The following is a 26101-nucleotide window of genomic DNA, read 5'->3' on the forward strand; positions in this document are numbered from 1 at the left end:
CACTAAACTAACACTTTACCTGGGTACATTGAGCAAGTTTGGATTGTCTCATCTTCTCACCATGTCACTTACAAATATTGCACTTGCCCTACTTCTATTTAATTGGTTTTAATGCATGTGCCCCAAACAAAACAAATTATACAATCAAAGTTTTGGTGTCTTTCCTGTATCACTTCTAGTAAGCTTATGGTGCTGGCAGATAATTTCTGCCCAAGGACTCCAGCCCTGTGGAGTTCTCATGAGGGCAGCTCTCCTTCCTGAGGTCTACGCTTCACTATGGCAAGAATTTTTTTTAATTATTATTATTTCTTTTTGCTTGGCTTATTAGCAAATAAAGTTTGGTTAGTCGTTGTGTATTCCAGGCTGCACAGAGTTCTCCAGTGTTTTGATGTTTCACGTTTAAATCTGACTATCCTTTGACACTCCCCCCAGAGGAGTCTTAACAATATATGGGTTTACTTAGCTAGTGCTTTTTGTATTCTTATGTTGCAGGGCTCAGCCTTGGAATACATTACTGCCTGGGTTTTTTTGGGGGATTGTAGTATCTCATGGCCCAAACGACAAAATAAAGCTTAGGTTGAACATATGATGAAGATGTGCAGTAGGTTACCATGTCAGCAAATAAATGTGAGAAAACTAGAACCTTGAAAAGATTTTGGAAGAACTTTGATTCTCCATGTTTCTCCTCTAGCCTGCACTGACGTCTTTCACACAGCAGTTTTTAACAATTTGCTCAGCTAAACATCTCGTGTACAGGAAGTCTCTTTATCTGTATCAAAGGCTTGAGCCTGCGACACTTAATGCCTGTCTTCCTAAGCAACTCCCTGGAGACTGTTGGCCTGCCTGTAGGCACATGTAAGAATAATTAATTTCAGGTTTAATGCTCAAATCCTAAGCTTTTTGTGGCTGATGCCATGTCTCTCAGTGTGTCTGCAATTCCTAAAAATAGTGGCTAGTTCTAGTTGCAATCTTCAGGCCCCACTGCAGTAAAACTTAGAAACAATAAAAAATCAGTTTAATGACTATGTTATTGCTTTCTCCAATTCTAGCTCCTAGGGTCTTAACAGGTACTGCAGTATCAGTCCCATGGATCTCTAAGTTGATGCATTGATGGATATAATCTGTAGCTTTGATGTAGAGAAAATATATGGAAAAGAAGATTATTTGTTTTCTCTTTCTTTCTCTTTCGAAGTGGCAGTTTACCTGAACCCATAAAAAGTCAGAACATGTCAACCTGGCAAGGTCTGTTTGCCTTAGTTGTCTGTATAGGCTTTATTACCCAATTGACTGCGCAAGCAGAGAAGGTAGAGGTGACCTGGAGTTAGTGATTTCCAAAGAGCCTTTACTCATGGCCAAGGCCACCAACAAGCACACATTTAATTTTATGAATTTTCTTCAAATAGTAGCATAGGCAAGCTCAGATAGTGCTGCTGTCTTTGTACAAGCACAGTAACTAAGTATTTGTTAAATGCTGTTAACAATAGTGAGGTATCTCTATTATGGAGAAAACTACATTTTGCTAATAGACTTAAGTCTACTCTTACATGAACAAATCAGTCTCTTTTCCATAGAGTAACAACGTGATAGCCAATAGTATAGATTTCTGTACTATATTCAGAAGAACTTGAAATTTTGTGTAGTAGCAGTAGCATTGTTATAGAGAGCTTGTCTACAGTTGTAAGGGTATTTTAATTCCTTCAAGACAGGATAAAAAAATCTGTAACTATACTATCAGATAGGAAAAATTTATCTGGATTAGGATTTTATAAGATGAAACAAGCAGTGGTTGCCAAAGCTGCTGGTGTGATGAAATCAGACTAATCTTCAAGAATGAACTATATTATTGTTTGTACAGGATGTGGTAAGTATTTTGTCTAAATTCCCTCAATGAAATGTGGATGTAGATTCTGCCAATAACTTCTGCTTTATAACAAAAGGAAAGTGTTAGGCTTTCAAAAGAAGCCTGAGTATACTGGAGATTTGAAGGCCAGAATTGAATGTTAGTAAGCAATTAAGAAGCAGCTGCTAATATCAGTAGAGCCCAGTTTTCCTTTCTGGTTTGCCCTTACACAGAGCAGTTGATTACAAACACGATGCAAGTTGGTCATAGAAAATTATTAGGGGGAGATTTTTTTCTCCTTTATGCTCTCATTCTGAGGGAGGAACAGATTGTAATCTGTATCAGGTATTTCTGCTAGAAAAGCTTCAACAGATGTGATAGTAAAGGACACTGCCTTCTTACTCCAGCTATTATAGCACCCACAGAGCTTGCATTCTACAATTCCTATACAGGTGGCTGCCCTTTTCATAAATGACATGCTTTTTTTTTTTTTGTATTATTGCCTACTTGAGCATCTGTCACTGATACTGAGGGAGTCTTCTGATAACATATTTTCATTCTGTACTCTCAGGACCTCATCTATTACGTTGGACCTCATCTATTTTATTTGGTCTTCTGCAGCTAATGCTTCCGCTCGAGTAATGAGTTGCTTGGGTGGCTAATTAGGCTGATGATGTAGAAGTCTCTTTTCTGCTGAAAAATTACTTTCTTGAGGCTAGATCATAGTAGTTTGCATTCCAAGGATTCATCTTCTTTCTGAGAGCCAGATTTTTGTGCATATTTAAGAAGTCAATTGGAAGACATGTTTTATAGCGGAAGAAAGGAAAACAACTCTTCCTCAACTCAGTCATGGAAGATTGGCACGTTTGATGCAAACATCGCTATTGGATTCTGCTTTCTGCACTCCTTGCACTTCCTTTTTTTGGCATAGGTAAGCTAAATTTTTCATATTAAAGACCTTGAATCTCTTTTGTGTTGCTTCTCAGTTGCCACTACTCTGAAGATATTGGTATCTGGATGTTTCTCAGCCCTACTCTGGTCAGAATGAAGTCCTTTAATCTGTAGATATGGGTAAAAGGCAAGATTTGCTCTGGAAGCATGAGCCTACTCCCTTACTCAGTGAGCTAAAATACTGTGAACATAGGGGATCTTTCTAGTGAAATACCGTAGTAGACATAAGAAGTGAATGGTAACAACAAAGGACCTTTGTTAGCATGAGAGGTGGGGGTGGCTGATTCTCACGGCAATACATTATTATGGACTTCTTTTTTCCCCATGTCTTTTGCAGGCTAGAGTATGTCTCTTTCTTTCCTCACCATTTTTGACTAAGTGGACAGTTATCACCTTTAACCTAAGTTCAGAGCACTTTGGCAGTATTGCCAAGTCTCATAGTTTCATCCCAGTAATGGGATTTTAGCTGTTATTGCACCTGATCTGTCAACCCATGACATGCTGAAGACTGCAGATATTGCAACCTAGCCGTGGGAGAAATTCCCCTTTCTGTTGTTTCTTCTCTTTTTTCCTCTTGTTTCTCTGTTTCCTAAAGCAGAACAGCCAGACTAGATTGCTGCAGAAGTTGGCAGGAGTTTGTTCTCATTCTGTGAGCTGATGAGGTTTTCTAGACGAGAAAGTTCAAACAAACAAACGAAAGCTCCACCAGCAAGAAGTGACTCTGCTTATGAACCTCTTCTATAACCACTGCATCAGTCCCTTGAAGCTTTCCTTTCCCTGTTCCAAGAGAAGAGGTGAATCATGGAATAATTTAGGTTGAAACTACCTCTTGTTCATCTGTACCCTAGGCTTCTTTCACCCTACTCTAGACTTCGTAAGGGACAAAAAAAATCAGGTTGCATTTAAACTCATGGTAGTACAGGAAATCCGCGGAGATGCAGGTGAGAAACATGGAGTATAAGGTAATGAATTAGGCTTCACCAAGGGCAAGTCTTGCCTGACACAGCCTAGTGGCTTTCTATGATGGAGTGACTACATCACAGGACAAGGGAAGAGCGATGGATTTCATCTACCTGGACTTCTGTAAGGCCTTGACATGGTCCCTCACAACATCCTTCTCTCTAAATTGGAGAGAGATGGATTTGATGGATGGACTGTTCAATGGATAAGGAATTGGCTGGATGGTCGTATCCAGAGAGTACTAGAAAATGGCTCAATGTGCACATGTAGATCAGTGACAAGTGGTGTCTGTCAGGGGTCCATACTGGGACCAGTACTGTTTAACATCTTCATCAACGACATAGACAGTGGGATCGAGTGCACCCTCAGCAAGTTTGCAGATGACACCAAGCTGAGTGGTACGGTTGACATGCCTGACGGTCGGGGTGCCATCCAGAGGGACCTGGACAAGCTGAGGAATTGGGCCCGTGTGAATCTCCTGAGGTTCAGCAAGGCCAAGTGCAAAGTCCTGCACATGGGTCGGGGCAACCCCCGGTATCAATACAGGCTGGGGGATGCAGGGATTGAGAGCGGCCCTGTGGAGAGGGACTTGGGGAGAATGATGGATGTAGAACTGGACATGAGCCAACAAGGTGCGCTCACAGCCCAGCAAGCCAACCGTATCCTGGGCTGCATCAAAAGAAGCGTGGCCAGCAGATCAAGGGAGGTGATTCTGCCCCTCTGCTCTGCTCTGGTGAGACCCCACCTGGAGTGCTGTGTCCAGCTCTGGAGTCCTCAGCACAGGAAAGACATGTGCTGAGGTGCAAGTCTAGAGGAGGTCCTCAAAAATGATCAGAGGAATGGAACACCTCTCCTATGAGGGCGGGCTGAGAGAGTTGGGGTTGTTCAGCCTGGAGAAGAGGTCTCCTCTGGGGAGACCTTATTGCAGCCTCTCAATACTTAAAGGTGGCTCATAAGGAAGATGGGGACAAACTTTTAAGCAGGGCCTGTAGTGATGGGACAAGGGGTAATGGGTTTAAAGTAAAAGAGGGTAGATTCAAACTACATATAAGGAAGAAATTTTTTATGACGAGGGTGGTGAAACAGTGGAACAGGTTGCCCGGAGAGGTGGTAGGTGCCCCATCCTTGGAAACATTCAAGGTCAGGTTGTACAGGGTCCTGAGCAACTTGTTCTAGTTGAAGATGTCCCTGCTCGTTGCAGGGGAGTTGGACTAGTTGACCTTGAAAGGTCCCTTCCAACCCAAACTATTCTATGATGCTGTGAATTCCCTGGCTGAGGAAAACCAGACTGATGTGATGCACATGTCAAATGGAAAGATGGAGATTTGTGGACCTGCTGGGACCATTCCCACTAGTGACAACTCTTAGAACAAGGATTTGACACACCTTATTTCACAAATTATGAGAATAGGTGTTGAGAAAGGGAAAGACCCCAAAGACTAAAACATAATCTTTTCCCGCGGAATTATGACTTTGTAAGTTTTTGGAGTATGACTCAGTTTTCAATTTTATATTAGTGAGGTTGTCATTTAGGCTAGAATGTAGTTCTTACCCAGGAGAGTTTTCCAGGTGTCTTCACATTTCTTTAAAATTCTTCCTTTGAATGATATGATTAATGTAGTTTCTTTCTGAGGTTTGAGGGGAGGAAAATAGTGATGGAAGTAGATTTGACTTGCACCAATGAGCCTAGTGAGACAGGCTCTTTTTTCCTTCTGTAAGTAGAGATTGTTCTCTATTGCTCTACATAAAACAAGCAAATTAATAAAATTCTTATAAGAAAAATCTGCAGCATCAAACATAAATATGTAGAAGCTTATTAGAATAAACAGTAAACAAAACAAAAAGTATTATAAAATGACAGACAGTGACTGATTTGGGATCAGGAATTTGGATAGTTCTTCTCTCTTATATTTTAAAGTAAACAAAAAAGATGCAGCTCTGCACCTGAACTTTTACTGTAAAGGGTTTGTGCAACATGCATCTCAGCAATTGATTTGGACAGTATGGCTGTGAGCCACTTTCTGCCCTTATAGTAAAAGTTATAGAGGAAACTTTCAAGAGCAGTATAGATTGGTTTCTCTTCCTATGGTGGAAGTTTTAGATTAAGTTCCTACTGATGTTGATGAGACTGGAAGCAAACCAATGCCAAGTGTCTTGGGGAACTTTTACTGTGTAAGAACTCCAAAGAAGTGGCTGGTAAATGTTTTCAAAAGGAAATGGTATATGAGTGTCGTGGTTGAACCCCAGTGGGTAACTAAGCACCATGCAGCCGCTCACTCACTTCCCCCCACCCAGTGGTATGGGGGAGAGAATCTGGAAAATAAAAGTAAAACTTGTGGGTTGAGATAAGAACGGTTTAATAGAACAGAAAGGAAGAAACTAATAATGATATTAATAACAATAATAAAATGACAATAATAATAAAAGGATTGGAATATTCAAACCAAGTGATGCACAATGCAATTGCTCACCACTTGCTGATCGATGCCCAGTTAGTTTCCAAGCAGCGATCCCCCCCCAGGCCAACTCCCCCCAGTTTATATACTGGACATGACATCACATAGTATGGAATACCCCTTTGGCCAATTTGGGTCAGCTGCCCTGGCTGTGTCCCCTCCCAACTTCTTGTCCCCCTCCAGCCTTCTTGCAGGCTGGGCATGAGAGCTGAAAAGTCCTTGACTTAGTATAAACACTACTTAGCAACAACTGAAAACTTCAGTGTGTTATCAAAACTTCAGTGTGTTATCAACATTCTTCTCATACTGAACCCAAAACATAGCACTATACCAGTTACGAGGAAGAAAATTAACACCTTCCCAGCTGAAACCAGGACAATGAGTCTACATAGATTTCAATACATGAAGGAGAAAGTTAACAGTTCTATGGTTAAAATGGAATAAGCATAAGTTTTAGTTATTAGGGAAGCTATGAAAATAATTCATTTCAGAAAGAGTTGAATGATAGCTTTTTAGTAGATCTGACCTAAGTAAAATATATCAGAATCTTCAGCAAACCAAAACATTGCGGCAGCCAGCATAGGTCAAATGAAACGAAGTGCTATGCTTTCCATACTTGGAAGTAATTTTGAAATGAGAGAGCTTTTTAAATGGGAAGAAAACCAGATATGTCATTTTGTACGCAACGAAAGGAAAGAATTAATTTGCTTATTTCCAATCCAAGCAATTCAGGAAATACAAACCCTATATAACTGTTTTGATTGACTACAATTTACATTTTTTTCCACAAAAGTTATTGACCAAAGTGTTTTGCCAGCACTGTACAGTCTTGGCTCCCTTGGCTTATGCATAAATTACATTATACGATGCCTAAACCAAGAACATGGTCTCTCTGGGATCTCCTTTCAGAGAGTAATTGAGAGCAAAAGTCTCTAGGGCAGATTTATTATTTTATATGATCAATAGCTATTGTTCCTGTAGAAATTAAAATTTGTTTTAAAAGTTGATGACCAAAACTGAATTCAAGCCTACACTTCTTTGACAGTCCTTGAAACTCTGAGAATGGGATTCAGTTCGAGGATTAGGACACTTAAATGTAGGTATCTACCTGTACATATTTATGTATGAGCAAGGTGCCCAGCTTCGATTCTAGTCAGTGGAGACTTAGGGCTTGATCAGGCTGCTATCTCACAGTCAGATCCCAGAAGCTTTTCAGTCTCTGAAGACACCGTGAAGTTGACAGATTTGACACTTGACATACGGGATCCGCATGCCCGTTTGGAGGGAGTCTAGAGATTACATAGGATACCACAGGACACTTCTTTAGATACCTGTGTGGGGACAAATGAGTCAAACCCCTTGTTATTGCCATAATTTCAATTTAGAGATTTATTTGGTTTACCCTAACGTGCTCACACATACTTTGGAAGCTGCTGGTGTTCAGCTGTCTGCGTGTGCTGACCAGATCTCCATTGGCTATATGAGGAGTTTTGAAACCTAGTTCATGTATGGACACCTGCAGATAGGTTTCTTAATCTGAGAGCTGACTCTCACTCTGGCTCTCTGTCACCCTCAAAATAGGACTTTAAGCTTTTTTTTATTTTATTTTCCTATAGTCTTTGGTGGCACAATTTAATATTTTGGTTTTTGGACTATAACATAAATTATTTTCATCTATATATGTGGCACCCAATTTTTGCCTTGCTTTCTCGTATGCTTACCATATATTCATTACAAAAACCCATATTACGCTGAAGCTAGGAACTTGAAGTAAAGGCTGTTAACTGATGAAAAACATCTGCCTCAAAAATATTATGATTATCCCCTAGATAAGCCCATCAAGCAGTGAAAATTCTCTATTATTTCCTTAGTTACTTCTTGTTGCCCAGCCTGTTTTTGACAATACATAAATTGTAATAATGGTTCTGTGGTGCTGGTGGTAGTTGCACGTGTGTTTTATTTGGCAGGCTCAAGATAAATTATTTTCTGTACGTTTTTACTGGTAGTCCTCTGCACAAAGGTTCAAGGCTGATTGATGGTGCAGTTTGGTGTACTGATCTTTAGCAATAGCTGTAGTAGTGAAACACCTTAATAAATGCTGTTCAAGGCCAGTTTCCAAGGCTGAACATTATCACCTAATAACTTTGATCAGAGGAGTAGCAAATATTTGCATAAGTACATGCCTGTGGATTCAGTCTTCTGTATTTTATTTACAGCAGTAGCTGTTTGGAATAGGGTCTGTCTGAGGCCTACTCTGGAAATTGAGGTTCAGGGTTTCCACTAAACTGGTGCTCTTACTGGACTCTCCTGCTCTTCTGACTCCATGCTATGGTATCTCCAGAGAGTCAACCTGTCTGTCACTCCTTTTCTTAACCTTTTGTTTTCCCTCGCTCTTTTGTTACCTAATGCAAGCTTACTTTATTGGTGATCATGCCATGTTCCTTTCTTGCTTCATAGCTTGCTGAACGCACCATTTAAAATCACATTCTGGAGTACTGATTTTAAGTGCTGTTCTGGCTTCCCATCAGTTGCATTTATACCTGCTACACTCAAGTGACACTTGAGTGTCTTTAGTCAGGGCAAGTCTCAAAAACAGTACCTCATGCTCACCCTCGGTCACCCATCAGCAATCTCTGTCACAGTGGTACTGCTCTTCCTAAAATGTTATATCTCAGCTTCTGCATAACTGCTGTTAAGATATAGCCTTTCCTAGCCATTCTCCTAACAAAACATTCATCCAAGTGCTCCCTTCTTGCACTGTGGCAATTTTCTAGTGCTCTCCTGTCCTACTACATCCATTTGTATTTTTGCTGCAAAGGTCATTTATCTATACTATGATCCCTCCTCCCCTGCCTTCTTCTCCTGCATCCATTATAGCACCAAAGATAAACTGCTCTTTTTTCACTTTCAAGGAGATTCGTAGATTAATCCTTACCTATCTGTCATCTGGTATTAACTGTCTAGTTCTCATGTTGTAGATCTGACCAGATCAAGATGCTTTAGTGTCAGTGATAACTTGACATCAGCCAACCTGTTTGTCTCTTCAGACCACTAGCTGGCATGCTGGCAACGCTGCCTCGTTGGTTCCTTGCCCTCCTCTAGATGGGTGATTTTCACCTTGTCTTTTCCTTAGATTGTGTCATCCTTGGGAGAAGCATGGTGGTTTTGTTCTGTGTTTGTAAAATTCTTATAACAAAGTCCTGATCTATGTGGAAATAATATCAATAACAATAGTAAAAACGCTCTTAGCAGGAAGGCCAAGAAATAAGCATGTAACTTGTGCCATCATTTAGCTTTAGAAACTACTCGTGGGGCGAGATGGGGCTGGCCCTTCAGCCCTCATCTCTGCTCTGCCTGTGCCAGGAGCCTCAGCAGTTAGCTTGGGTCCTCTGAACTGCAAGCAGGCATCTACCTTCTGGCATTGCAATGCCTCCAGTAGGAATCTAATGTCAGCCATCTGCAGATAGCTCTGCAGGGTAGCATATCTCTCTATATCTGTGTCCGGCACCTGTAGCATCTGGCTATGGTTGCTGCAGATTCTGCAGAATTCCTAATGCTTTATCATATCTCCAGATTTTGGGGAAAGTCCTTTGACTACAGTCTCTTTACAGACATAGGAGAAACTCTTCTAACTCCAGACACGCAACTTCAATGAACAACAGTTGCTTTGGTCTGTTTACACAGGTTTGGTGTGTCTAAATAATACCTGTAAGAAGCTAATGAGGCATAAGAAGAGTATGAGGCACAGTTAACAGAATCCATATAACTGGCTGTTGCTTCATCATTAATGTTTTGGCCTGTCATTTTTAATGCCTGTCAGCTTTTCATCCTCATAAGGATATTATTATTATTCCTTGTTCCAAGTTCATCCAGGAAATAAAATAGCTGTGAAATGCGTCAGTTCAATGTGGAGGAGGTATTTTTAGAAAGCCCCCACTTGACTGTTTGCCTTTCCTGAGGCTTCCCTTACTTGGGCAGAGCAGTCAAATAGAAGTGTCGCAAAAAGCAGAGGGGAAGTATTTCCCTCAGTGTAAGGAGCAATTATCAATAAAGAAGGGAGCAGAGCTACGGTCATGGTAGGTCAGCAAGGCCCAGGCCTCCTCTTGCCTGGTGGTGCAACTCTTGGGGCAGTATTTCTTCCCCGGTGCTTCAAACCAGCCATGCAAGCTCGTGATGGCGAGCCACAAAGCTTTCACAGGCACGAAATGTTCGTATCTGTGCACAGTTCTCTTGCAGGCTCTGATTTACGTTTTGAGGCGCTCCGTGCGATATAGGTCAGATGTCTGTACAGAGCATGGGCTGAGAAGAGGCAGGGGAGCTGGCACTGATCTCTCTATACACTGAGCGAAAGGTGAGACCGGCCATGGGGCAGCTGGCACAGGCACATCCCAGGGGTGGCGAGGAGTGGGCCCCGTGCTCCCGCCAGCAGGCACTTCGCGCAGGGTGTTCGCCAGCAGCTGATGCAAGGACGGGGCCTCCCAAAGCCCTCCAGAACTTGACAGAAAACCAGTTGTTTTCTTGAAAAGCGCTGAGCTCTTGCAGGTTGAGCACCTCTGAGAGCAAGTCCGTTACTCAGGAGCCTTATACAGATCCCGAGGAAGCTGTGCTCGTGCTTGCCATACTCCTGGGTGAAGTGGACGTCTTGCCATACCTAGGGTGAAGTGGACCTCTAGCCTGAGCTTTTCCAGCCTATGGTCTTAATGATGTTCTTGTGGATGGATGTTTATATGTCTCAAGTCTGCACTTACTGGAAACTGAGAGACATCTAATCCCCTTCCAATCCACTGTTACGTAAATGTTACTGAGAAATAATTACACGGCTCCTCCTCACACTGAACAGCTCTCGAAGCAAGAGTGATTCAGCCAGCCAAGGTGTTTTAATCTTTCAAAATCTTTATGGGATCCCGCTATCTGATGAGATGAATTTTAGAAATTGCTGTTATCTTTAAAAAGATCAGAGGGTCTGCAGGATCTTATTTATCGGTGAATTATGTAAGATGAACTTTTCGTTTTAAAAATCTGTGGCTCTTTAGTGAATTGCTCTGAGGTGACCTCTCCTCTCAAGACACGTGAACCACTGAAGATCATTTGATTTGAAGTGTGTCCCACAGAGTTGTCTGTCTTGGCAGAAAACAAATTAAAGTCAACAACAGTTAGCGAGCTGGGTATTTACACTGATGGCAGTCCATTTAATAGTATGTAACCTTTTTATTGTTTAATTCTAAGGTTATTATGAGGCAATGACTGCTTTTACCACCAAACCTCCTGTATGCAACTAGCTAAAGAGACTGATGATCAAGCCCCCTCTGCATGCTGTTTAACCGTCTTGACCTTACAGTGGTGTAGATGAGAGCAGATCTTGGCTCTATCTTCAGGCTGCTGACATGCAACTGTAGCACTCTGTGCAGTTCATAAATGGCAAATACCTATTTATGCTGCTACAGCTATCCGTTTACACCAAGACCATGAACATATCTTTTGAAGCACCCTATTGACAACTAAGCTATGGTTATCACTAAAATTTATTTCATGCTTTCAGAAAAAATATCCCATGCCTTTTCCTCTTTTTGCTTCCTCTTTTTCTCCTTCAGAAAATTGCATGAACGTTCTTAGAATATAAACACCAGTTTATCCTGATATTTCTACAGTAAAATACAAAAATAATTGGAGAACTTTACGTAGGGCTTGAAAACCTTTGTTCAAAACCGCAGTCACCAAACCCACTGTTGAAGAGTGGCTGCCTGAACTTAGTGGCAGCTCTGTTACTAGGTGCATGCAGTTCTGCTTCTGTTTGAGCCCAGAAGCGCTGTAGTTTTGACTGAGAAGAGCAGCACTTCGCACGCAGCTTTGACCCTCACCCCACCAGGATCCATAGACCAGAAGGTCCTCTCCCTCTGCCATTGGGGAGCTCCTCAAAGCAAGCCTCGCAGATCAAGTCCCCACACAATGCAGTGGCAGCTTCTTCCTTCTAAAATTTGGCTAGGATGGTTTAACTTCATCCTGTCAAGCAGTTCCAGGCTGAACCTCAACCTTGAGAAAATCACCAGTGTGCTGCAGCTCACAAGGGCCAGTTCCCAACCACCGAGATCCCCCTCCACGCTGCATCCTCCTGCTCCCAAGCCTGCCACTGCTGCTCCCAGTGTGGCTGCTGCTGCTTCACGCTCTTGTTGCTGGCAAGGCGCTGATCCAGCCTGCTGGAGGCAGATGATACTGCCCAGGGTAGTTTTACGTGACCCTTAACATCCAGCAAAAGCTTATCTGGGGTAGTTTCTCTGTGGATGAGTCCCAGCTGGTGAGCAACAGCTATAGCTAGCATGGTTTCAGAAATGTAGAACTGTCTTGTTTTCTCATAAGGTGTCTTGTTCCATTAGTAAGGTCATCATGTCACCTCCAAGAACTGCATGATGAGGTAAAGATTTCTTGTAGCCTGAAAACTGTAAAACATTTTCACTGCCTACATTCCATCTGCTCAGCCAAATGCCTCCTTCTGCTGGGTTATGAGCCACCTGCTCTCACTCAGCTGCCTGTGTCTTGCTCCTAATCCCAAGATCCCTGTGCAGAGGCACCTGGCTAGCCCAGTGCAGAGCTCATCTGGGTCCAAAAAAGCTTGAGCACTTGAACTCCTTGGTGGGCCTAATCTAAGAATGTGCTTGTGCCTCAGGAGGTACCCCTCGCTCTTACTCACCCTTTACAGGACAATGACAAGGTTTGAGTTGTCTCCTGGGATGTGGGAGAGTCTGGACTCGGTACCCTCTTCTACCTCAGGGACTTCAATCCCATGTCAAAATTGAATCTTTTCTCAGCTCAGAGAGCACTTTAGCTATAAGGGTGCCATCAGGGAGTCACGCAAATCGTCCTGTTGAGTCTCTTCCGTTTTTCAGAGAAAACAGGCTACAGAATCCCTGAGAAGGAGTGAATGCCTGACCTAACCTAATGGTTAGGGTTCTCACCTGGGAGGTGAGGCCTTTGCTCCCCTCCTGCCCGTGCCTCTTTATGCATTTTACCTAGCAAGTATGTAATGGGAAATGCACAGCCCGTGGCAGAGGCTGCCTCCTTCCCACCAGCCTGGATCTGCCCAATCTTTTTCTAATCGCTCTTACGGTCTTTAGTCTTACTTTCTGGGGGCTCCTGTCTTAAGAAAAGTACTGCTGTTAGGAGGGGCAGCAAAGAGAATTGTCCTTTTATAACCTTGCAGTGTCCATGACCCTGGCAAGGCAGATGACTATCGATTGCTGAAGTATTTGATTACATTAGCTGAGGCATAGCAGCCACAGACTTTGTACTCTTTTCTCCCCTCACTTGGATCTGTGTGACCCCAGTAACAGGGGTTTAACTGAGGTTAGAAAATCAGCAGCCGTGGCAGCAAACCAAAATACTTGTATATAGCCCAACAGAAAAAAAAGAAAACCCACTCCAAAACTGTTCAAACTGTTCATCTGTATGTCTTTTATCACAAAGTGGAAGCATACTCAGGGGGTTATACTGGATCTTTTCAGCTGCAAAACACTAGGTCAACATTAAAAAGTGGCATTGCTCCTCAGAGTCCCCTGAAGACACGCTGATATACTCCTCATGTTACAGGAATTCAGAACTGGGCAGGAAGAGCTGGTTGCCTCTGTTGTTTTATACACTGACTATCAATCCACAGGTTACGGGTCCAGCCGTCCATGGAGAATTGCTACCCCAGCAAGAGAGGAGTGACAGGAGGCTGAGTGGCGAGGGCCACATTCCCGCAGGAGTTTCAGCAGTACCACCTGAGCTGCCCCTGCGGGACCCTGTGTACAGTCTGGCAACAGTGCTGGCTTCTGCCAATTTACGATGACTCTGCAGTTAAGACATTGGACTTGGGTGGCGTGGATAGAGACCTTCGTGCCTGCCTCTGCTGTGGTTTGTTACCTGTACCTGGGAATGGTCTTGCTGCCTCTGTTAGGAAATCTTTGAATTAGCTCTCCAGGAGAGCAATGTGAGGTGTACTAAAGCTGGCCATTTTAAAGTATGCAGATCTGTATCGTTATTCTTACAAGACAGCTGCATTGCATGAACGCTTGGGAGTTCTGGCCATTCCTTAGTCATATCTGTCCTAGCAGGAGTATATCTCTTTTCCATTGGACTTGGATTTAGTCAGATTTGTTTGAAAACAAAGCTTTGTACTTTGCATATTGAAGTAAATAATTTTTAAAGCAAAGTTGTTCATCATGTGCGTCAATATGTATTACAAATTTTTTTAAAAACATAGTTATTTTAATTGCAAACAGACTTTTAAGACCATCAGTTTATATTATTTTTATTAGAAATTCATAGGGATTTATGCAAGTTGTAATGAAGCTCTTTTTGTTCTAGTATGTCAGCAATTTTAGCAGTGACTTCAAAGACAAACGTAAATTTGTAAATAGCAGTCCAGCCTGACAGAACTTCACAATTTTTATTTGCCTGCTCTTCATCTTCTTGGTGAAAAATTAGCTGATGGCTATAAACAAAACCTAACGTATTTGTAGCATTTATCTGGTACATTCTTAACATTAAAGACTGATCTAATCCTCACTGAAAAAAACAACATGAAAAAGTAAACCTCAAACAGAAGCTGAAGCTTCCCCCTGTATGTCTGCTGCAATGAAAAATGTGGCATGGTTCCCCCTAGCTGAACTTCTAGTTAAAATGCTGTAGTCCCTGTGAAGGGATTGAAGGACCATAGAGACCACACCAATATCTTTCCTAATACCCTCTGTAGATCTGCCCGTGTAGCAAGTATCCAGAAGGAATGAAAAAGGACTATAACAAGGGGAAGAATTAGTAGTTGAGGGAAAAGTGGACTTCAGAGTCCCAGGAAAGAAAACAGGCATCTGACCTGATGTACAGACTGTTGGCATAAAGGGGGAGACTGGGTAGTGAGATCAGGCGCGTCAGGCAAAGCCCTGAGAACGTAATTCCAGCGGACTGGGATTATCACATAGCAGGGGAAGGAGGAGGAAGCGTCAAGTAGACAATGCAAACATGAGATGCTGGCTTTTGTATCTCCTGTGCTGTCTCTGAGAGCATCGACGCTTGGCGATAAAGTCAGTAGCCTCCCCACAATGTTCAGAACTTGATTTTGATCTGCGGGGTGAGTCCTGTGGTGTTTTAACCTTCCCCTCAGTTCTCTATTGTTGGTCTTCCTTGGTGCGTGAGCTGGCACAGGCAGGACGCAGGAACAACCACAAAACCATGGATGAAATGCAAAGAGTAAATTTATTTCTGTTACCTCGCCAACCGGGGGACCCCCAAAGCAGCACCCAGGCAGAGGCACACAAGCAGGGACGCAGGCACTGCAGAGCTCGGTCCATGTTAGAGGATCACCGAACCTGCTGCTTTGGCCTGTATATCAGGGATTGGCGCAGGAGCACTCTACCACTGCGCTTTGGTCTTTCCCACAGCAGGGCAAGAATCTCAAGCGTGTTTGATAGAGTGCCTCTAAGCCTGTCACAGGCCTATGTTATCTAAACACGGACGTTCTACTTGTCCAACACACAAAGCTAAACAACGATTATATGATAGATGTGTTTTTCAGTATCCCAGCTGCAAGTCATCTGAGTGTGTTTACAATCCTTCTCACCAATCTTCCGTTATTTTCCCACTCTTGGGTAGCTGAAAGTCAGATAAGCTCTAGGAGCTAATGAATACTTCGATTTCTCATAGACCAAGGGAGCTGAAAGAAAACATTAAACCACAGTCAGAGCGGTCTGGAGCAGTCAGTTTGAAGGAGACAAGAAGATGTAAAAGAAGGGTTAATTTCCCAGGAAACTTAGAATTAGTTTAGCAGTCATCTTATCTTTTGTTATCTGCTGCTGTAATTCTGTGTTGAATTCCTTTTCTTCAAGGAAGGGTCCTTTGTTTAAAACGTTGCATGGACTTGCTACCCTCAAAAACTGTTGTTTTAAGCAGGATTTCTTTAAGAAAGGGGGAGTAGATACTCTGATAGTAATAATATATGCCAGGGCATATGTAATTATGCTAATGTCAGGCTTGCATGTGTTCTCTGAGTCAGTGCAAGCTTACATTACATGTGCTTTAATTTATATAAATCATACAAATATATATTTGACACAAGAACGTTAACAAGCTGTACCTAAAGACTGGATACTTGCCTTATCCAAAGAAAAAAACTAATCATTTAAAACCACATGCATCATACATAATAGTTTAATATTATACATATTGCAACTGGCAACAAATTGGTATTCTTTCTCCTTTAAAAATGAAAAAAAGATTAAATAAAATTACAAAGACAACACAGAGGTAATAAATAATCACGCACTACAGAATCTTTTTATTTACCTTTGAATATTTAGCACAGTGGATAGTGAGAACAGAAACGGATACATAATTTAAAGCAGTTCTAGGACTCAGTCCAAAAGTCCATGTTTAGGAAGAGCTCTATCAGCTAGATTTGATGTCTTGCCAGAATGTGAAATTTGAAAACACCTAATAGTCCTGTATCTCATCTTCTGTGATGAGGCTTACTTTTGAGTCAAAGACAAAAGGTCAGACCGTAAGTCTTCAGAAATGTACAAAACCAGGATAACAACAGTGGTTTAAGTCCATTTGTTCGTTTCATTGGCAGATGATAAGAAAATGTATCTCTTTCAGCCTGAAGATGTTTCATTAAAAAATGGACTTCTGTGACATCCATCATTTGCAGCAGAAAAGGACAGGGATGTTACAGAGAACCAAATCACATTATCCTTGGAGCAATTGTTCTTACGGACATGCCACCACTAAAAATGAAATGTGCAGGCATACTACCCCTGATAATTTTAACAGAATTAGACTAAGAAGACTTAAGGAGTATGACCAGTGGAGGCTTATGGAAATACAGAGTTCAGATACTGGTGCAAAATCCAACTGGAAGCACTGGTGAATATATGGTGGTTATTTATTTATGTCCATATTGGCATTTGAGCTGGCTAGTTTAAAGCTGGCTTAGATGGCTTTGGATGAGTCCATAAATTTTTAATAATGTTAAGACATTAAAATGACAAACAGTCTACAGATGCATTTGTTTCAGCCATTATCATTTATTTTAATACAGTTACAACTTTTTGAAAAGAAGTATATTACAATGAATATAATACAAGTTTTGCGGTTTCACTAGAACGTGAACATTTTTTTAGGTTTTCTTCAAGCCTTTTTCTAGTTTTTCATAAAACCATAAAGGTACTTCCTCAGGAAACTCTCCCCTCCCCACTGCAAATCTGCCTTTATACAACAAAAATTTTATTTCACCTGTGGGGAGAACCACCACCCTCAACACTTCAATTAAAAAAAGAGTAAGTTTTAATTGCAGTTGAATTTTGACAATTATTTTGAAATAGCTGACAAAAGTCTAACTAACTCTGGGAAGGTATTTGCTGACAGAAAAAAACCAACTACTGTACACACACAATTCAAAATCTTAACTTGCATTTCAAAATGATTGCTAAAAGGGTAGACATTTGCATCAACACAGTACATTAAACCCACTGCATGCTGGTACCATAACGGTATACATTATGCATTTTCCATTAGACTGATGAATTAACAACTTCATATAGATTTTCCCCCAAGACTTGCAACATTTAATTTGCATATTTACATAAAATATATATAAAGTACATGTTATATAGTGTATTTATACAGTACATAGTTTATACGTATAATATGAAATACATATTCATAGGCATTTCAGTCTATACCTGAAATCAATGTCATTGGCTGGTTGCAAAATACCCAGTCCTGCACGGGATTGATCTAAAGAAGGACATTGCACATTATTGTCCACAAGCTCTATCTCAAAATATGAAAAAATCAAAGCTAAAAATTGTTTAATTTCATGGACAGCAAATAACCTGCCAGGGCATTTTGCTATGCCTGTCCCAAATGGCATATAGTAATACTTTAACTTGCGGCCGTTGCGGTAGAAGTCAGTCTTTTCTTCTCCGTTCCCATTGAGAAAGCGATCATATTTGAATGTCTGTAATTAAACCCAGAAAGAGTTACTTGATATTTGAATACCTCCAAAGACGAGATAACGCCATTAAGACACAAAGTGCAGGCTGGGAAAGAAGAGCCTCTAGCACTAAGCATTGTACAGTAGCGCCAGGCCCCATGGTGCTGTTTTGGAGAGGGTAGCCCCTGAGAAGTTCTGGCATGTGGGACATGATCCCAGGTTCTTTGCTGATAACTCTCCTTTTCTTTTCTGACCTCTTAAAATAAGGAGAATAGCCTGTGTCCTTGTTCATGCAGCAAAACTGGAAGATTTCTCATTCTGTGCCTTTGGGAAAATATTATCCTCACTCTTGTCCTCCTCAAACCCCCCACCCCCCACCCCATAATGGTGATGTTTCCTCACTGAGGAAGGCAGTAAGTAGAATGCTGTCTTGGGCTGGCAGCACACTTTTTGGTTATGCTAAAACATGTTTTGCAGATAGTGCTTGCACTGACTTTATCCTTTTTCTTGCCTATCATTGCATCTCCAGGTGTAAGAACAGGCTGTCTGGAGTACAACAGAAAACCAGCTGTGGGAGCACCCCTGATAAATGCTCTATTTAAAGGCATGTTAGTTTCTGCTAGAGCTCAGAGTTTAATGCACTTTGATAAATACTTACCATGGGATCAGCATAGATTTCTGGATCAAAATGCAACAGTTGAGGATAAAGAGCTACAATATCATCACTGCGAATATTGTAAAAATCATTCTCTAAGTGCAAAGTGAAATCCTCCTTGGCAACTCGGAATGTCATGGATGCACTCGATAGCCTCATTGCCTCCTTGATGATGCTGTCTATCAGGAGAGGAAAAGCAATTATTAGCATGGAAATAGTATGTGTGTGTCCTTGGGGGAGGTCATGCATTTTGAACTATTTCAGACCCATTATCAAACCCTGCCTTTATTTCTTAGAAGAAATATTTTAACAATAACTTTCTAAATGCCTAAGAAAGTATCTCTCTCATTTCTTTTTAGCATTATTATCCCTTCTGCAGGTAGCTCTAAGAACATAATCTGCTTTCCTCTAGAAAAATACTTATAGTTGATGCAACAGAATGTTTGAAAGTGAAACATATTTTCACTCTGAGATAAAGAACAAACCAGTCAAAACTGGAAACATAACAAGAAAAAGAAACAGTGCAGTGATCAGGATTTTCTGAAACTTTAAGAGGTAGTGCATAGAAAACAGTACTCAGGAAAAGTAACTTGGGGTTTTTTTTGTTTCAATATAAGCTGATTTTTTTTTTTTTTTTAAAGCAACAGTAGTGAAAGGGTGGCATTTTCAAAATTCTCTGTAACTTGGACACTTTTGAAAAATGTGTCTATAATTTGAAAAATATTGAGAAGAAATAAAAGTAATGGTATTAGAAAATATTGCTTCACATTATAAGAATTGGGATATAAAATTTGGCAACACTCTTTTGTTACATCTAAAGTCATTACTAAACAAAATACTGTCCTGAATTATCCATGGGTCTCCAGTATTATGTTATGTAGCTGTGTAGCAGTATTGACACATGCCATTACACATGGAAAAGTGCTACTCATGTGAATTTTGATACTCTCAGTACCACCTGGGACATTGGGAAGACGGATTGTGTTGGCTATTGCTAAGAAACATACAGGTTTTTGTTCTGGTGTTTGTTGGCTAATTCCATAGCAATTCCGTAGCAGGCATTTATATGGTAACAAATAGAAGACTGTGAAAATTGTGTGGTGATTTCTGGTACTCCTGCACAAAATGATCATACCTAGTACTGGCATATTATCCAGCTGTTTTCGGTTCAAGGAAATATGTTTGCCATCTAAGCTGACCTTCTCTCCGGCACTTTCCAAAATACTTTGCACTTCTTTGGTAGCAGCTCTCATTGCTTCTGGACTCCTAAGATCAAAAGAGCAGAAGTATAATATATTTTGACACTTTAAAAAAGTTTTGCCATTAACTTTCTTCCTGACTAAAATTCAGTTTGTTAGCTGACAAGTACAACCTTCTAAAATGAAAATGTTGCAGCAAAATGCTGCAATTACACTTTTTCATGTCTTGGCAAAGGTACGATAGCTTCCGAAAAAAAGGAAAAGAACCCCAAGTATTTGCTTCTGTCTCCAATGACAAGTGGGACAGAACTGATGTGCAGAACTCAGGTAATAAACAGTAAGGTCACTAAAAAGCAATGCCAAGAATAAGAAATAGCCCCACTGCAGGTACAAAGTTTAGGAACAGGATTATAGATCAGTTTTATAACATCACTTATCCTGGATGATGTCCTATTATGTGGCAATATTCTGTCTAGCTGAAAAGAATCTTCCCAATACTAAAAGTCCACATAGTATCCTTCACTGTCTAGACTTTTTTACAGACATGGACTATATAAGCTATGGTGAAATATGTAGAGATAATACAGGATGCAATAGTGTCTTGATGAAGGCACAATCAATCAGGGTGTTAAGACTCCAAGGCCAGAAGGCCTAAAGCCACTGCATTCTTGGAGTGAAAAGTACTAAAGAACCTCAGATACTGGCAAGTAGATATGAGGGTGCAAGCCACTGGCTAAATAAAATTAGAATTGCCAGAAATTTAGATCCATACTTAAGAGTTAGACATGCTGAGGTAGATCATAGTCCACAGAGGCCCACTCTAAAATGGACATTTAATAGTATTATCTGAACTGTGCACTACTCTCATGAGTAACAAGCTCAGCAGCTGCAGTGTACACTGCAACCTCAGTAGGATCTATCAACATATAAACTATTTTCTATTAAGTAACTGTGAAAACAATAATGAAGTTAAAGTTCATTTTGCCTGTTCTAGTGAGATGGTCTAAAAATGTCCAATTATATTGGGAGCTTTCAATACAATTAATGTCCTGACTGCAGCCAGCACTTTTAATGTCATGTCATATAGATTTACTCCAAAGCTTTCTTGCCAAAGTGTAGCATTGCCCTGGGGTGGGTTTTTTTTACAAACTTCTACAGAATCGCTCTGTGGTACCACTACTTGGTCTCAGACGAGTCAAGGGGGTTTCTGTGGAAGTCCAGAATAACATGCCACTTCTATTGTAATCAGTAAGCTTTTTGACACTGATGAAGTATCAAGCAGTGGAATTTGCCTGAATTAAGGAACGGGTTTCTGAAAGATAACAAACATTTGGAAACAAGAAGAATTGGGACTTACTTAAGAAGATAGAACAAGCTCCAGAACGTGGCAGGAATGGTGTTGGCTTGCGAGGCCCAGAGCACCGCCACGTGGGTCTTTGCTTTTTCCATGTCATCAAAGGTTGACAGAGTGTCATTCAGGAACATGCGGAGGGTGACAAGCTGAGAGAGGTTGTCCCTCTTCAGGAGGTTCTTGTGGAGGAGTGCCTCCCCCAGCTTCTCGCGTGCGCTGTGGGCACTCTTGAAGAGGTGGATAGGCAGCCCCGCCACGAGGGCTGGAAAGATCTTATCGAATTCCTTGAAGTTTTCAAGGGCATTTAGGATATGAGCTCTTTCAGTTTCCTGCTTTGATGATATATTTTTGTCATTATTTGAATTAAATTCTTTACCAAAAAGTGTTAAAAAGCCGGACTCGAACATCACCTGGCAACAGAACGTATAAAGTCCTTCTGTCACCCAGGTATTAGACTGAAGTTTAGACATTCTTGACTGCAGCATGACGTACTGAAGGTTTTCCATCATTGCTTCAATGAGGGCGTCTAGGGCATTACCTTGAAGGGTTCTAATGAAAGTCTGATGAAAATTTTCAGTGGTGTTCCCCTCTGCTGGGTCAATGCTACCATGCCCAAAAGCCTGTCACAAAATAAATTGTGCGCATGGTAAATAAGGCTTATCATAACCTTGATGATAAAGTCTAACAGAAATTAAAGCCAAAGTATAACTTCATAGCTTACTAGAGGGAAGCATAATAAGGGCTATTAATACTAGAACTGATGATATTTTCTCAGTGAACCATAGCAGTTAAGTAGGCAAATGAAAATAGATTAAAATAGATGCTTACAGACAAATGGACGTGGTTACCTAGACCTTCATTCAACTCCCATCGACATCAACAGGAGCCTTTTTGCTTACTTCAGTAAGAGTTTGACTGAGCTCCTACTGTGTTGCATCATTTTTTAAGGCATTAGGACTGAATCTTCCACAGTAGTGAGAACCTCCTGAAGAAGGTTTCAGCTTCAGCAAGCTCTATTATCATTTTACAGATTGTGTTAATTGTATTTCTGCTTTAGCAATTTGGGATACTATATGGCTAAATAATGTCATTCTTGGACAATCCAAATCACTGCAAATTTCCTTTCTGTTAAGGAAAGGGAAAAGAAGACCCCAATGTTTTAAACCAATAAAAGTGCAGAAATGTGAAACCAATTCTATTTCAAAGGCATAGTTATGCTATAGGGATTAACTGGGTACGTCTGTCCTGCCAGCTGATACTTTGCACGTTAGATATTAAAACCATTTTTAAAGTTGTACCTTGGCAGAAGTAGCAAAATGGAACTTTTTCCAGTCCAAGTGTTTTCCCTGGCGTATCAATGCATGGTATGAAAAAGGGTCAGTGAGGAAATGAATGTATTTCCCCGCTACTCGGCAAGTGAAAATGTGGCCATGCTTCTTCTGCTTTTCTCTGAGGAATTCAAGGGGGTTGGCACCAAACTGCAAGGCACAGCCTAGGTATGGAAGGAACCCATTTTCAAGTGGTGGCTCACCTTGTCGCCTACAAAACACAAACAAAGGTGAATTTATAAGTATGTATAAAGATCTTTTCTCCAGGACTACCAGGTAAGTAAAATACTGATGCTGGGCTTTATGTAATGTGAAAAAATGCAAAAAAACCCAAACCAAACAAATAATATATTGACAAATAATTTTCTCCCCTTTAAGGACTAAGCCTATTGTGAGGTCTATGGTATGTAAGAAAGAATAATTTTAACAGCCTGTATTATAATGAACATAATAAACCACAGTTTGATTATGCCATCTTTCTTTTCCCTAGATCAGGAGTATATTTTTCACTTGTTTAAATGCAGAATTGTTGCCATTAGCTAACATGCGCAGTTATGTAATTGTCCCATAAATGAATAATCCATCCCACTAATATTGTCTGATACATTTTTGGGCAACGGTATCCACAATTCTATTTGAATACCAAGGGAAATAGCCTTTTAGTGTAGAAAGGTTGTTATTATTGGCATATCCCATTTGGACCAGATCCTGCTGAAAACAGTGGGAATTTTGCCATGAACTTGAATAAGCATGAGTTAGTCTTTCAGGCAAAGTGTCATTAAGCAGATGCTTAAGTGAAGCATATGCTTAAATGATATTTTTTTTTATTCTGAGTCAGAAAAGTACTTTCCTGCATAAGGACACCATGGCTGCTAAAATAACTTTCAGATAATACTTTAGCTTTTCTAGTAAATTCCTAATGGTTATTATCTGAAGTTAACTATTTTCACATTTTTTACTAAACTTTTTTAAAGTAAAACAAGAAAATGCTGAAAAATACAAAATTACAATAGGTAAGCAAATTACTTGCTGTTTATGTAAATATGCCAGTGGGATAAATGCTTTTGAGAAATATGTATGTGACATAGTAAGGTACATAAATATTATCTGGATTAAATTGTATTACTGATAATATGAAAATGTTTGTAAGTAGGTATTAAACTATAATAAGATATAAGTAGGTATTAGCTGTGATTACAATGCAGGTAAAACTATAGCCCAGTACTTTAGGCACATGCATATTCATATTTTAATTACCTCATTTATGCATAGATTTGTATCTACAGTTATGTCTAGGCATTACCTCACTATTATTGAAAAGCCTATACACAAAAATTCTGTTGTAACATAAATCTCTCAAAAGACCAAACTACAGCATTGCCCATGCTATCCTGCATCTGTCCATCTACCAGTCTTAAGAATACACTTCTTTTAGCTATATACACAGTATATTTCACAGAAGTAAAGGCAAGGTACACTGAGATGCATTTATAAATAGATTCCTTACCTCCTCCTCCTCCCTAGAAGAAACCATAACCCACAACAGAGTATGATCACTGTTACCCAGATCCATGATGCTATGAACATTTCTAGTAATGCCCAAGAACTTCCCAGTAGAAAACTGGTAACTACTGGTATGGCAGGAGAGGTGACTGAGAATGATACAGAAGACAGGTCACGATTTATATACTGTAGGTGCACCACTGTATCTGATGGCATTCAGTCAACCTAGCAAGCTATTGATTAACCATTTCTGGAGAGAGCCTGGTTTTTGTCTATGTTCTGACATCTTTCTGCAGAGAGCTTCGCTGCATTGATGTAGACAGTTGCAGACATGGCCTTGAGCTGATGTCACATATTAGTAGTGGTTCCAAAGTAATCAAACAGCTGTAATAGTTGATAATTTGAAGGTCTGTCAGGTGCGTTTTGGTCTATCCTGCAGATTTACCAATTGCAGTTTAGAGTTCAAGTTTAGCAATACATGAAATGGCTACTGACAGGTGTCCAGAGGTTGCAGACTGGGCTAAATGGCAGCTGCAGTTCATGCTGTCCTTCAGCAACCAGCCTGCTCGCCCCTTCCCTTCTCCTTCTGGGGGACTGCCCTGGCTCTGGTGTGCCGCTGCGAGAGGGAATGGCAGGGGTTCAGCTGTGGGCAAAGGGACGGCTGCGGAGACGGACCTTCTCCCTCTAGCAGCGTTTGTCTGGTCCAAAGGGAAACGTAGGCTTTCTATAATGCAGCAGAAGAGAGAGAAGAAAGCAGGATTAGACAACCATACTGGTTTGAGTGTTTTTCACTGTCCTTGTGTCCGGAACACAACACTGTACCAGCTATGAGGAAGACAATTAACTCTATCCCAGCTGAAGCCAGGACACCTTGGATCACCTTTTATTTTCCCATTAAACCTTCTCCTCTTTCTGTTGCTGACCAGTGAGAGTTCAAACTTCGGCTTGCTCCGAACACCTAGCATCGAGCCATCGAGGAGGCAGATCAGGTAGCATATAGTGATGTCTCAATAGTCATTCGGGGCCTAACACATTTCTAAGAAACTGATGGGTTATAGTCACTTTTTCAGGCTCACTTTTGTACCAGTTTTTGTTGGTGTCCCTATAGCTGTGTGATAAAACAGTAAAGATCTGGACCTTTTGCTGTCCAAATCGAACACTACGCTGAAGGCATTGAGCTGCAAATCTGGCAGATGGGAATATTGTCCTGGCTTTAAACCAAAGAATGCAGTGAGGCATGGGGTAACTCTGTGCATATGCCATTACATTTGAGGCATTTTTTAAGTTGCTATACTGAAGAAATAAACTCTTTTTACAGCGTTGAGGTTTACCTCACTTAATCTAAAAGTCAACTCCTTTTGCGTGTCAGCTTAAGATCCAGTCCCCCACACCATTTCCACTTAAGCACAGGCATTTCTTTTATCTTCCTAGAAAAACTCCTTTTCCTGAGCTGAATTTAGCCTGTTTTAACAGAATTGCTTTATAAAAGCCATGCTTTCCCTTTTCCTGCTTGTTTCCATTATGGGAAATCTCAGCTCTGGGTGTCATCTTTGACTACAGCCTATCACTTCCTCATCCTAAACAAGTATGATAATTTTATTATGTTTTTGTCTACTTCCTACTGCACGTTTAGGTCTCAGCCTTTTTATGTCCAAACAACACTGAACAAGAAAGTTGGAAGCTTCTGTCAGTTTTGTGTCTAACACATAGGAATAATGTTTACCCAGCAATGGATACCTGTGGCTCCTCATGCTATCATGTGTTGCACCAGGTAGAGCTGTCAGCCACACTTGTCTTTCTCTTACATGCTTTGGGTAGTTGTACTGCAGTGTGATGATAACATCCTTTACAAATGGCATCTTGCTGCCACAGCAGGAGTAACTTCTCTAAAGCTGC

General features: G+C 40.8%; 1 protein-coding gene across 1 annotated transcript; it reads right to left on the bottom strand.

Moving 5' to 3' along the window:
• Window positions 1-17234: 17234 nt before the first annotated feature.
• LOC126047246 (cytochrome P450 7A1) lies at window positions 17235-24436 on the bottom strand. The gene is made up of 6 exons (XM_049820630.1): window positions 24210-24436; window positions 22673-22913; window positions 21381-21994; window positions 19960-20090; window positions 18828-19003; window positions 17235-18193 (listed from the first exon to the last, which is right to left on the bottom strand). Exons 1-6 carry the CDS (start codon window positions 24419-24421, stop codon window positions 17894-17896), a joined length of 1674 nt encoding a protein of 557 aa, XP_049676587.1. The 5' UTR covers window positions 24422-24436; the 3' UTR covers window positions 17235-17893.
• Window positions 24437-26101: the final 1665 nt, after the last annotated feature.

Source organism: Accipiter gentilis, chromosome 2 (genome assembly GCF_929443795.1).
Source record: "Accipiter gentilis chromosome 2, bAccGen1.1, whole genome shotgun sequence".
Lineage (NCBI taxonomy): Eukaryota > Metazoa > Chordata > Aves > Accipitriformes > Accipitridae > Astur > Astur gentilis.

Bases quoted from the DNA above. Each gene is read 5' to 3' on its own strand.
- LOC126047246 (XM_049820630.1), bottom strand. From the start codon at position 24,421: ATGCCATCAGATACAGTGGTGCACCTACAGTATATAAATCGTGACCTG. The intron at 21,995-22,672 runs GTACAACTTTAA...ATTTTGTGACAG, and splicing joins ATTTTGCTACTTCTGCCAAG to GCTTTTGGGCATGGTAGCAT. The intron at 18,194-18,827 runs GTAAGTATTTAT...GTTTAATTACAG, and splicing joins AAATCTATGCTGATCCCATG to ACATTCAAATATGATCGCTT.